The sequence below is a fragment of the Sus scrofa genome, chromosome 8, assembly GCF_054392235.1.
Source record: "Sus scrofa isolate SSC_HxYL_T2T_F1_AM1 chromosome 8, Sscrofa_HxYL_maternal_Yorkshire_Landrace_v2.0, whole genome shotgun sequence".
Lineage (NCBI taxonomy): Eukaryota > Metazoa > Chordata > Mammalia > Artiodactyla > Suidae > Sus > Sus scrofa.
In genome coordinates, this window is record NC_139390.1 from 20,184,789 (window position 1) to 20,198,605 (window position 13,817).

General features: G+C 37.4%; 1 protein-coding gene across 28 annotated transcripts in view; it reads left to right on the top strand.

The window, feature by feature from the left end:
• Positions 1-2,149: 2,149 nt before the first annotated feature.
• Positions 2,150-13,817, top strand: part of TBC1D19 (TBC1 domain family member 19) — a 152,014-nt gene continuing 140,346 nt past the window's right edge. For 17 of the 28 annotated variants that reach the window (XR_014812266.1, XR_014812267.1, XR_014812268.1 and 14 more), the window contains exons 1-2: positions 2,150-2,370; positions 13,599-13,671. Coding sequence is in view for 17 of the 28 variants with exons in the window: in XM_084971681.1 (XP_084827807.1) it covers positions 2,272-2,370; positions 13,599-13,671 (172 nt within the window). In the remaining 11 variants the exon portion in view is untranslated. The remainder of the gene's footprint in view (positions 2,371-13,598; positions 13,672-13,817) is intronic. The other 11 variants (XR_014812270.1, XM_084971696.1, XM_084971700.1 and 8 more) reach the window with 2 other exon arrangements.

Sequence of the window (13,817 nt, forward strand, 5' to 3'; positions counted from 1 at the left end):
TACTCATCTACAAGTGTGAGAAATTCTGAGCTGCTGGAGAATGTTTTGTAGCCAAACTTCATGTTTTTTAGAGTGTGTCATAATTGCCTTAAGTACTTTGTTTCTTTTCCTGTCCAACTCTTTCCAAAGATTTCTAATTAAAAAAAAAAACTCACCAAATTGGAATCTGTATTTACCATCACAATATTCTGAACGGTGGTGATGTGAAGGCCAGGGTACTGTGCATAGCTGCCAGAGGTCCAGGCCCTTTGAATCTCTGTGTTTACCTATTCTAGTCCTTTGCTATTTAGAATGTAGTCCTTGGGTGACCAAGGGCATCATCTCTTGGGAGCTTGCCAGAAATGCATATTAGCAGGTCCCATCTGAGGCCTATTGAATCAGAAGATCTTTTGTGACTCTTAATCACATTAAAGTTTAACATTGTCACCACTGACAGAGGAGTGAATAAAGAAGATGTGGTATGTATGCACAATGGAATATTACTCAGTCATAAAAAGGAAAGAAACAGGAGTTCCCGTCGTGGCGCACTGGTTAACGAATCCGACTAGGAACCATGAGGTTGCGGGTTCGGTCCCTGCCCTTGCTCAGTGGGTTAACGATCCGGCATTGCTGTGAGCTGTGGTGTAGGTTGCAGACGCGGCTCGGATCCCGCGTTGCTGTGGCTGTGGCATAGGCCGGTGGCTATAGCTCTGATTCAACCCCTAGCCTGGGAACCTCCATATGCCGCGGGAGCGGCCCAAGAAATAGCAACAACAACAACAACAACAACAACAAAAAGACAAAAAGACAAAAAAAAAAAAAATAATAAAAAGGAAAGAAACAATGGTGCTTGCAGCAACATGGATGGACCTAGAAATTATCATGCTAAGTGAAGATAATCAGAGAGTGAGACACCAATGTCATATGCTATCACTTATATGTGGAATCTCAAAAAAGGATACAATGAATTTCTTCGCAGAACAGATACTGACTCACAGACTTTGAAAACCTTCGGTTTCCAAAGCAGACCAGTTGGGGGGTGGGAAGGATGGGCTGGGGGTTTGGAATGGAAATGCTATAAAACTGTGATAATCATAGTACAACTATAAATGTAATAAAGTTCACTGAGTTAAAAAAAATGTTTAACATAGTTAGACCAGGGTAGTTTTTGCAGCAATCTTGGTCTATTTTCTTGGAATCTTACATTTGTTCTGCTTAAAACATATGCATGTACACATCTGAAATTAATTCTTGACTATTTTGGTGAGGATATTCTAATGCATGGATTATTCCACAGGCCGTTTACTTGCGACCCTTTGGAACATCATTCAATTAATTAAATCGGCTACTTCTAGTTCTCCTAAATTTTTTTTGCTACGTTACCTTGATGTCTAGAACCATGTTTTAGTTACCATTGTGCCCACATAGGTTCTTGATGTAAATGCTGAATAAGTTGAAAGCTGAATGAATTTCGAGTTGAGTTTTGATTGAATGAATGAACGCCTGGAAGAAGAGGACTCTAGATGGTGCAGAACTTGAAGACTGGGACAATGACTTAACTCTTCTTGAATTGCCAATGCTTCACAGAAAACCTATTTATAAATCCTTCTTGGTTATGTTATAGGTATTAGATGAGAAGATGTTACTTTATTTATTCCTGGCTTAAGGCCCAGAGCATAGGAACAGAAGGAGAAATCCAATGGAGTGCTAGGTACAGTGCTGGGCACCTTCGCTATTGTTACCCCAGCAAATCATCCCAGCATCTTGTTAACCGGGTATCATTTTACTGAGGTGGAAACTGAGTTCTGGAATGTAAGTACCTGCCCCAAGTTCACAAAGCTATTGTCAGAACCTCCTAATTCTTGGAAGTCATTTGCTGTGTCATCGTGTGCATGCCCCTGATTCTGAAGAGCTTGGGAGGCAGAAGAGGATTGATCCTTTATAATAAAACACAAAAACTGACAACTTTCTGATCTCCCCTAGTGCCTCAGAAGCCCTGTGTGGAAAGGGCTCCTCTTGCAGGAACAATGGAATGAAAAGCTACTCCCCTCCCCCAACCCCGCAGGTCTTTTTCTGCCAGCGGAACGCAGGTGCTGGGACCGCAAATTGCGGAGGGGACCAGAGAGGAACGGACGCCCAGCCCGGTAGTTGCCTGGTAACGCCCGCTGGAGGAGTCCCAGCGAAATAAGGTCCCCGAGAAGTGTCACTGGCCCCGAGCGGGACCCCGTTCGGAGCCTGTTCTCTCCGCGCCGGCGGCCTGCCCCCGCTGCCTGGCGGGCTAGGACAGGGGAGATGCTGCAGGAGGAGTCGGATCTGTCTCTCATTATTGCCCAGATAGTCCAAAAGCTCAAGGACTCCAATTTGTATGCTCAGTTGGAACGGCAGGCCTGGGTAAGTGAGGCTGAGTGGGAAGGGATGGCGACCCGCGGGGCCGCGGCGACGCCTTAGCTCCTTTTGCACCCCTCTGCCCTAAGCCCGAGGTGGGTCTCTCCAGCTCTGTTCTGGGCACGGAAGACCTCCCTTCCAGGTGTAAGCTCCACTTGCTCAGCTTTGGGTGTAGGGTAATATATTTTTTAAAAAGGGTGGGGCACATCACGCCTTTCTTCAGAGCAGAGAAATGCTGATGCTCCTCATTCATATTGCAGTCCTTTCAGGGTCTAATTTTTTAAGCTGCTGGAGTCAGTAGAATTAGGTTGGACTATACCTTCCTTCCCCTTTTCCATCCTGTAGGAGGGTTTGGGCCCCAAATGCCTTTTGGCCTCTGCCTCTATAACCTTCTTGCACTCTATCCCCCCTGCAAAGGTTCCCCTCTAACTATCCACCCAGCATTTATTGTTTTTTGTTTTTTCGTGCTAGGTTCTTTGGACGCAGAGATCGATCAAGAGATCTTTGCCCTTTTTGTGAATGTCATCAGTGGAATCATATAGTATATAAATTCTTATGCCTGGTTTCTGTCATTTTACATAATGCTTTTGAGATGCATTCATATAGTTCGTACTTCAGTAGTTATGTTCCTTTTTATTGTTGAGTAATAGTTCACTGCTTGGATATACTTTGATTTGTTTATCTATTCATTGGTTGCTGGGCATTTTTGGTTAAAGTTATGCATTGTTTCTGTTTATAGAGATTACGAGTAAACCTGATATATGCTTTCTGGTTTAGTTGTTATTATTATTTGTTTTCTTTTCTCTTGGTGAAATACCTAGGAGTGAAATTGCTGAGATGTGTGTTATATATAAGAATCTGCTGAACTTTTCCAAAGTGGCTGTATCATTTTAAATTTCCACCAGCAATTATGAGAGTTTCAGTTGCTCCTCATCCTTGCTGGTGCTTGATGTCAGTTTTTTAATTAATTTGTATTTATTAATAACCTTTGTGGCATTAATTGCATTTGCCTAATGACAAAAGATATTGAGCATCTTATCATATGTTTATATCTCCTTTTGTGAAGTAGTCTGTTCAAATCTTTTGCCCATTAAAAAATTGTGTTTGTTCCCATGTTGTTGAATTGTAAGGATTCTTTATATATGACACAAGTCCCTTATCAGATATGTATCTCATGAATATTTTCTCCCAGTCCATAGCTTATCTTTTCATTTTCTTAACTAGGTCTTTTAAAGAGAAGAAATTTTAAATTTTGATGTTGTAAATTTTTACACATTTTATGATTTGTGCTTTTTGTGCTATTCCTAAGAATCTTTGTCTCCTCAAAGGTCTCAAAAAGTTTCTCCCATGTTTTGTTCTAGAAGTTTTATAGTTTTAGCTTTACATTTATATCTGTGATCCATTTTAAAGTCAATTTTTGTATATGATGTAAAGCTTTTTTTTTTTTTTTTTGGCATGTGGATGTCCAATACTATACCTGCTTCTAGTACTTATTTTTTTGACAAATGTATACTTTCTCCACTAATTTTCTTGGCACCTTTGCTGAAAATTGATTTAGTGCATGCATGCCTGCGCGCACGCACACACACACACACACACACACACACACACACAACTATTTCTGACTATTCTGTCCCATTGATCCATTTGTCTATTACTATGCAAATACTACACTATTTTGATTTTGGTAACTTTATGTTAAGTCTTAAAATAAGGTAATTAGTCCTTCAACTTTGTTCTTTTTTTCAAAATTGTTTTGGCTACTCTAGGTTCTTTGCTTTGCCATATACATTTTAGAATCAAAAACCAGAATTTGGGTTGGGGTTATGTTGAATCTGTAGATCAATTGGGGGAGAATTTATCTTGATATTGAATTTTCTGGTCCATGAACATGTTTTATTTCTTCATTTATTTATATCTTTATTTTCTCTTGTCGGTGTTCTATAGTTCAGTAACAAATACTGCACATATTTTGTTAAGATTTTTCCCCTAAGTATTTCATGGTTTTTGATACTACTACAAATGTTGATTTTTTTTCTCATTTCATTTTCCAATTGTTTGTTGTTAGCGTATAGAAATACAATTGACATTTGTATATTTACCATGTATTCTGGGAACTTATCATACTTACTTGTTAGTTATAGTACTTTTTTTTTGTAAATTGCTAAGGATTTTCCAAGTATATGTATCATTTGTGAATAAAGAGGTTTTACTTCTTCCTTTCCAATCTGTGTGCCTTTTAGTTCCTTTTCTTGCCTTGTTACACTGGCTAGTTCTTCTGGTGCAGTGTGGAATAGATGCTTTTTGTTAGGTTGAAGAAGCTCTCTTCTGCTCCTGGTCTTCTGAGATTTTTATTATGAATCAATGTTGAATTTTGTTAAATATGTTTATTGAGTCTAGAAAATGCTCATGTGACTTTTAAAAAAATATGTTATATGATGAATAATATTAATTGGTTTTGAATTTTGAACCAATTTTGCATTCCTGAGATAAATTCCACTTGGTTACAATGCATTATCCTTCTTACATATTTCTTGAGTCTGTTTGTAATATTTTGTTGAAGATTTGGTGAGTATTTTTATGGAGGTTATCAGTTTATAGTTTTACTTTAACATCTTTGTCTAGATTTGATATCAGGTAATTGTGATCTCTCAAATTGAGTTGAGAAGTAGTTCCTTCTCTTCTATTTTCTGGAAGAATTTGTGTAGAATTAACATTTCCTCCTTAAATGTTTGGTAGAATTCCCAGTAATGTTGTTGGGGCCTGGAGTTTTCTTTGTGGGAACATTTTTAGTAAAAAAAATAAGTTTTAAAATATGTGTAATCTATTCCTGTTATTTATCTTATTTATTTTTTGTTGAGTGCTCTATTTGCACTTGAAAAGCATGAGCATTCTGTTGTTGCTATTCCATACATGTCAGATCAAGTAGACTGACACTTTTGCTCAAGTGTTCTATGTCCTTACTGAGTATAGAGGCTTCAGTCAGTACAGTCAGGAGTCAAGTCTGAGTTTTGTTATTAACTGTCATTAGTTTCAGTGTACCACAGGCTTCAATTCAGAGTGCTGCTGTAACTTTGCGCTTAGAAATGGCCCTGTGGTACTGGAGGATTTTTCTCAGTATTTCCATGACATCATTAAAAATGAATAAAAGATCCGAATGGACACCTCACTGAAGAAGACATGGGAAATAAACACACGAAAAGATATTTGTCTTTCATTTGTCTTTGCTTGCCTGTGCCACAGAGGAAGATCTCTCTCTGTGCTGTGATCCCTTTCTCAGCAGCAGTCTGTTGTTTGTCACTCAATTCTAAATTCATAGTAGGTATAGGCATTCTCTGTTCTGGTCCTGTCTCAGTCCAAATGCCTTGGGGTGAGTCTTTGACAATATTTCTTTCTCTTCTGCTTTTGCAGCCACACTCTGCCTTGTAGCAAGCATATGATGGGTGAAAGAGAGATCCCTTCCTTTCCTTAGTGCTGGTTTACCTCTGCTTTTTACTGGCATAGGATTCTGGACCTGTGAGAGTTTTTTTACCTTTCCATGAGGAAGACAGTGCTTGTATCTATCTCACCCCCAGAAACAATGAATTATTGCTTCCCTAGAGGTGTAAGACCTTTTCCTCAAATGAGACGAGAGTTTGGGCAAGGTGGCATGGTTGCATGCTTGTTTTATAGCGGTAGCTGTCCTTTCTTGCACACCTCTACCACAGAAAGGGGCTCTCTGGCTCCCTCTTCTGCCCCCAGGCTTTGGTGCGGACACCTGATGGAGAACCATGGAAAAGAGCATGCAAGGATGTGAATTTCCCTTGTGCTTTATCTCTCAGTGTTTCTAAACTGACATGCTAGTCCACATCTGGTCTATAACAGTTACAATTTTAGCTGATTTCTTCTTTTTTGCTAGTGTGGTAGCCTCCTCTTCCTCCTTTGCTTTGTCAAATATGAAATAATCTGGAGTCAAGTCCTGTCTGTTTTTGATGGCACTGTTACTATTTGGAATTTAGTCCACATGATTGATTGTCTTAAAACTTCAGTTTCCTGGTGAGTTCAAAAGTTGTGATTTTTTAGATTATACCTCTTTTTCTTGTTGTTAGGGTAGGAATGATGTTTCTTGTTCTGGCTCTTCATATCCTATGCATTAGAACTCCAATTATAAGTGTTGAAGGATTGCATCTCTGAGTCCCACCTACTCATCTCTCCCTTCCATCCTCCCAAGCCCCTGGCAACCACTTGGTTTTGGTCCTTGAGAAAGATGTGTCTGTAATTTTCCTTTCCTGTAATATCTTTGACAAGTCTTATGTCAAGGTTATGCTGCCCTGATAAAATGGTCGGGAAGTGTTTCCTCCTTTTTTTCTACTTGCTGCAAAAAATGTTATGAAACTGTGTGATTTCTTTCTTATATGTTTGGAAGAATTCTCCATTGAAGCCTCTATTTCAGATTTTCTTTTGGCAAGGTTTTTTGTTTTGTTTTGAATTAGTAGACTATTTTTTAAGAATGGTTTTAGGCTTACAGACAGTTGAGCAGAAGGGACAGAGTTCCCATACATCTCCTCTCCTTACATACAGTTTCCTTTATTATTAACATCTTGCAAGAATATGGTACACTTGTTGCCATTGGTGAACTAGTCAGTATTGCTATATTGTTGTTAGATAAAGTTCACAGTTTACACCAGGATCTATTCTTTGTGTTATGCAGGTCTACCGGTTTTGACAAATGTGTAATAAATACCATGTATCTTCTACTCCAGCATCTTAGAAAATAGTTTCACTGCCCTAAAAATCCTCTGTGTCCCACCCACATCTCTCCCTCCTATCCTCCCAAACCCCTGGCAACCACTTGGCTTTTTACTGTCTCTATAGTTTTGCCTTTAAGAATGTCGTATAGTTGGAATCATATAGTATTTAGCTTTTTCAAACTGCCTTATTTCACATAGCAATATGCATTATGTTCCTGTATGTCTTTTCATGTCTTGAGAGTTTTTTTTCCCCCTAAATAATATTATAATGTGCAGAAGTATTAGTTTGCTTATATATTCACCTATCTATTGAAGAACATTTGATTGTTTCCAAGTTTGGCAGTTATGAATATAACTGCTATAAATATTGCTGGGTAGATTTTTCTGTTGACATAAATTTTCAACTAATATGAGTAAATATTAAGGAGCATGATTTCCAAATTAAATGGTAAGACTTTGGTAAAATCAGACAACTTGTCTTCCATTGTGACTGTACCATTTTGCACTCTCACTATCGTTGAATGAAAATTCCCGTTGCCTCACAATTCTCACCAGCATTTGGTGTTGTCTGTGCTTTCGATTTTGGCCATTCTAATAGGTGTATTCTGATATCTCACTCTTGCTTTAATTTGTAACATATAATATTGAATATCCTTTCATGTGTTTATTTGCCATGTCTTCTTTGGTGAGGTGTCCATTCGGATCTTTTATTCATTTTTTTTTTGGGCATTCTTATTGTTGAGTTTTAAGAGTCTGTTGCATGCTTTGGGTACAAATCTTTTATCAGAAAATGTGCTTTGCAATTATCTTCTCCTAATTTGTGGCCAATCTTTTCATTCTCTTAACAGTATCTTTCTCAGAGAAGTTTTTAATTTTAATTAAGTCCAACTTATCCATTTTTTTTTCTTTTATGGATCATGCTTTTGGTGTTGTGTCTAAGAATTAATCACCAAACCCAAGGTCACTTAGATTTTCACCTATGTTATCTTTTAGAAGTCTTACAGCTCTGAGTTTTATATTTAGGTCTATGATCCATTTTGATTTACTTTTTGTGAAGAGTATGACATCTGTGTCTAGATTTTTTTTTTTTTTTTTTTTTTTTTTTTTTTTTTTTTTTGGGCGTGGGGTTGCCCAGTTGTCCTAGTACAATTTGTTGAAAACACTGTTCTTTGCTCCATGGAATTGCCTTTGCTCTTTTGTCAAAGATCAGCTGACTGTCTTTGTGTTGGTATTTCTGGGTCTCTATTCCATTCCATTGATCTATTTGTCTGTTTTCAGCATTACCACATTGTCTCGATTTTGGTGGCTTTATAATAAGTTGAAGTTGTCAGTCCTCCAACTTTATTCTTCAGTATTCTGTTGGCAATATTTTATTTTTATTTTTTAAATTAAATTAATTAATTTTTGTCTTTTTAGGACCTCACCCATGGCATATGGAGGTTCCCAGGCCAGGGGTCTGATCGGAGCTGTAGCCGCCAGCCTACGCCACAGCCACAGCAACGCCAGGTCCGAGCCGTGTCTGCGACCCACACCACAGCTCACAGCACTGCCAGATCCTTAACCCACAGATCGAGGCCAGGGATCGAACCCGAAACCTCATGGTTCCTAGTCAGGTTCGTTAACCACTGAGCCACGACGGGAACTCCAGCTTGCCTTAGTTTGTATTCAATAGCCAAGACATTTAATAGTAATCAGCTGACTCTTAAAAGGCAACTTGACAATCAGCTTTGATAACATTCTTTTAAGCAACTGGCTGTTTTTTTGTTACATGCCTTTGAAGTTTTAATCATGAGGGCATTTTCCTGCTGCCAGCATTTTCTGTACTTCCTCCATTTTGTCAGTATATTCAGAAAGTGCTAGAGCAGTATTATTCCAACTTAATTAGAAAAATAAAATCACACAGAATTTTTCAAAGAAAATATAAATGATTTTGAGGTTTTCCCCTGCCATTAGCACTTCCCTTCTAGTATTAAACATTGACTTTATCTTAATGTATTCTTTTGTACACTAAAGTTTAATTATTTAAGATCTTGGTATTGTAACATGGAATTTTGTTTCTAGAAAAAGGTTATGTTGTTTGATTTCTGAGTTTCCCTGAGTTATGAAGTCAACCTACATCTTAAAATTGAATTTACTCATCCTCTAGCCATCAGAGTGATAGCCTGATTCCAAATGTGATGTCTAGCTCCAGATCAACATTGTTATTTTGTATCATGCATTATTTGTATTTAAAGTGGATGTTAGATAAAACCTCAAATGTTATTTCCATTCCATTAAGTGCTTAATAAGTCTTGTTGTTCAGATTGTTATTATAAATAATGGAATTGTGAAAGGAAGGAACCTGAAAGAAGATAGGCTTTAGAGAGAGAAGAAATAATACAACTGATAGGATGTGGTCATGAGTCTAGAACCTCAGATCCTGCCAATGAAAGTCAGTTATCAAATGTCCCTTATAACCCTGACATTTTGTGATTCTTCGGGCACAGAAGAATGAAGCCCAGGATTGGCAATCATGAGAAGCAGGGAGGATGGAGCATCTTTAGAGAAAATTAAAGGATTTTTGGACCCCTTTTTGTAAACCTTCCTATGTCTCGGTTTGACCATTCTTAGTTTACGTCTTAGCTTCTTGACCCAACTGTGACTTCAGCCACTTTGCTTCTCCTGTTTCCTTTACTTAACAAGTTTAGAAATTTAAAATTGCCAGTGGCACTGCTTGGGATTAGGACTGTTCTGGTGGAAGTAGAGAGAAACTGGATACGCGCACACACGTGTCAGTGTGTGGTGTTCTGGCAGGGTTGGGGGTGGGGTGGAGATGGCCAAGTGGAGGATGTCAGAAATATCAACATAAATAAATTGGTGAAGGATGCATGCAGGGCCATGACTAGGAATGTACTGTATACTTTCTTGCTAGATTATATTTTGATCATATTCTTTACCAGCTCTTAGAGTGAGCTAAAGGCATTTTGTTTAAAAGAAGGCCTAACTTTTGTTATAGATATTCTGAAAACCTCTACCTCCAGTCACTCCTTCTGTGCCAGTCTTTTACATTTAGTCCACTGCCACCTGGGCATTCTTAAATTTTATCACACAACGTTAAATGTATTGGACTTCACAGCCTAAAATAACTTTGACGAAATTTTAAAAAATTTTATTGAAGTAGTTAATTTACAATGTTGTGTTCATTTCTGCTGTATATCAAACTGACTCAGTTATATATTCTTTTTCATATTCTTTTTCGTTATGGTTTATCACAGGATATTGAATATAGTTTCCCTGTGTTATGCAATAGGACCTATGTATAACAGTTGGCCTCTGCTAATCCCAAACTCTCAATCCTTCCCTCCACCATCCCCCCTCATTGTCAACCACAAGTCTGTTGTCTATGTCTGTGAGTCTGTTTTTATTTCGTAGGTATGTTGATTTGTGTCGTATTTTAGATCTCACATATAAGTAATATCATATGGCATTTGTCTTTCTCTTTTTGAATTACTCCACTTAGTATGATAATCTCTAGGTCCATCTATATTGCTGCAAATGGCATTATTTCATTCTTTTTAATGGCTGAGTAATATTCCATTTTGTGTAATATGTGTATTATGTGCTTCCATATCTTGACTATTGTGAGTAGTGCCATAGTGAACATAGGGGTGCATGTATCTTTTTGAATATAGTTTTTTTCTGATAATGCACAAGATTGGGATTACTGGATCAAATGGTAACTCTATCCTTAGTTTTCTGAGGAACCTCCATACTGTTTTCTGTAGTGGCTGTACCAACTTCCATTCCCACCAACCATGTAGGAGGAGGATTCCCTTTTCTCCACACCCTCTCTAGCATTTGTTATTTGTAGACCACTCTGTTGTTTGGTGGCCACTCTGACTGATGTGAGGTGGTACCTCATTATAGTTTTGATTTGCATTTCTCTAGTAATTAGTGATGTTGAACATTTTTTTTTATGTGCCTATTGGCCATCTGTATGTCTTCTTTGAAGGATGTCTATTTAGGTCTGCTGCCCATTTTTCATTTTGGTTGCTTGGTTTTTTGTTTTTTTTTTTTTTTCTGTGAGTAGTATGAGTTGTTTGTGTATTTTGGAGATTAGGCCCTTGTCAGTTTCATTGTTTGCAAAGATTTTCTTCCATTTTGTGTGTTATCTTTTCATTTTTTTAATGGTTTCCTTTGCTGTGCAAAAGCTTTTGAGTTTAATTATGTCCCATTGGTTTATTTTTGTTTTTATTGTCATTATTCCAGGAGGTGGATCAAACAAAATGTTGCTGTGATTTATTTCAAAGAGCATTCTGCCTCTGTTTTCCTTTAGGAGTTTTATAGTATCTGGCATAACAATAATAATAAAATATTAAAAATAATAAGATCTATAGGTTTTTTTCTCCTTCCCTTTTTTCCTGTTACAATTTATCAGCTGCAGAACTAGGCCATTTGACTTTTAGAATTTCTCACAACCTAGATTTTTCTGATTGCACACTAATGGTGCAGTTTAACATGTTCCTCTGTCCTTTGTATGACTCATACATCGACAGTTAAGTTTCAGAGGCCTTGATCAGACTCAGGTGCCCTGTCTTTGGCCACGGCTATTGGCAGTGGAGTCTTCTTTCACTGAGAAGCACCTCATGGCCGGTTGTCTTTTTCAGTGTTAATGCTCAATACTTGGAATTGATTAGGAGTTGCAAAATGGTGATATTCTAATTATATCATATCCAGTTTAGTTATCATCTGGAATATTTTGTAAAGAGACATTTCTCCTTATATGTTATTTGGTTACCCAGTGGAACAGTTCCTATAAGAAAGGGAGGTTAGATAAATGCCTTTTCATTTATTTGTCAGTTTTCAAGGTAATAATTTGGTTCCCTATCATCCTCAATTTTTATTACTCTATCAAAATGTTCTCCTCAGGAAGGGAGAAAGAGAGCTCTGGCTGGTCAGTTTCAAGAATGTACAGGTTCTAGGCTGTGCCACGGTCTTCAGACCACATCCATTATATTGGATTAGATAAAACCCCTCCAGTGTCAGCCCCTATTCTAAAATTAGCTCATGATATGTTCCAGGGAATATTTGCTGGCTATTTTGGGATTCTTCTCTTTTCATATCCATCAGGTACCCCTCTGCTTTTTTTGTATAGATGCTAATATCATACAGATTTTGTGGCTGTTGGTTTATGCCCAACTGCTTATAATTTAGGTTTGTGGGGACTATCTTATCACCAAGTTTTGTTGTAAAGGTTTTCCGTGGGATTTTGGTTTTGCTGTCTAGTTGCGTGGTCTGTTTTTACACGGCGATCAGGGAAATTTTTAAAAAAATCCTTGCTGCAACCAATGCCAACTTCCCAGAAGGGGGTTGACCCTCTAATTCTTAGGTTAGATTAGGATTGAGAATAACTGAAGTTCCTTACATGGAAGATTTGGTGGATGGTAGTTTCATGGGCAATGACTAAAAATAGAAGAGAAAGAGAAAGGTAGTGACTGGAAGGTAAGATCAATTTTTGATTTCTTAGATTTGAAATGCTTATGAGGTACCCTAATAGAAATCCCTTTTTAGGAAATATGTTTCTAGAATTTGATAGAGCTAGGAGGTGAAAGATCAACACTTTGAAAGTAACTGAAGCTATTATAAGTTGGAGAAAGTATTATTTTTGGTGAAATTTATAGTGTGAAAAACAAGTAGAATAGAAGGCATGCACTTGAAGATGAAAGAGACCTTAAAAAGCATTTGTGAATGAGTAGCTTTATGTACTTTCCATAAATACGTATAACAAATGCAGGTTTACAGAGTAACAATCCAAAGAGGATAATACTCTTCAAAGATCCAGTTATATGCATGCAACAGGGTTTTTGGTTATTAGATGTTTGTAGGTGCCATTTATGTTGAACATCATATTAAGGGAATGAATTTCTAAAATTTGAGTATTTTTCCTGTTAGAAAAATAGATGTTAAGCATTCATAAAAATAAGAGTATTAGAGAAAGATGTTAACTATTATAAGCTTCAAGATTTAACATTTTAAGTTATACTATCACTTATGCTGTATTTTAAGAGTGGGTGAAAAAGTCTTCTATGAACTATTCCAGATACTCAGGTGTCTGAACTATTTTTAAAATAGTATGTACATTTGGACATGCCTTTTAAAAAACTTCATTAGCATTAAATATCATCCCAAACGACTTTTTTTTTTTTTTTTTTTTTTTTTTTTTTTACTTTTTTCTTTTCAGGGCCGCAGGTATAGCATATGGAAGTTCCCAAGCTAGGGGTTGAATTGGAGCCAGCCTACACCACAGCCACAGCAACGTGGGATACAAGCCATATCTGCGACCTACACCTCAACTTATGGCAACACCCAATCCTAACCCACTGAGCAAGGCCTGGGATTGAACTTTCATCCTCTTGGATACTAGTCAGGTTTGTTTCTGCTGAACCACAGCGGGGACTCCCCCAATTGACTTACTTTTGACCTCTGTCTTTTCCTGTCTTCTTTTCTTCCTCTTTCTAAAATTAGGACAGTCTTCAGAGACCTGAGATTAAACTTGAATCACTAAAAGAAGATATTAAGGAATTCTTTAAAATATCAGGTTTGTAAGTTGCTTTTTTCCCTCGAGTTCTTTAAAGCAACATAAGGATATACTTTATTTTAAAGGAATAATTTATCCACAGCCTTCTAATTACTCACTCAAAATTGTGAAAGGGTGGCTGGATAGATTTCTTTTGAGGGAGAATT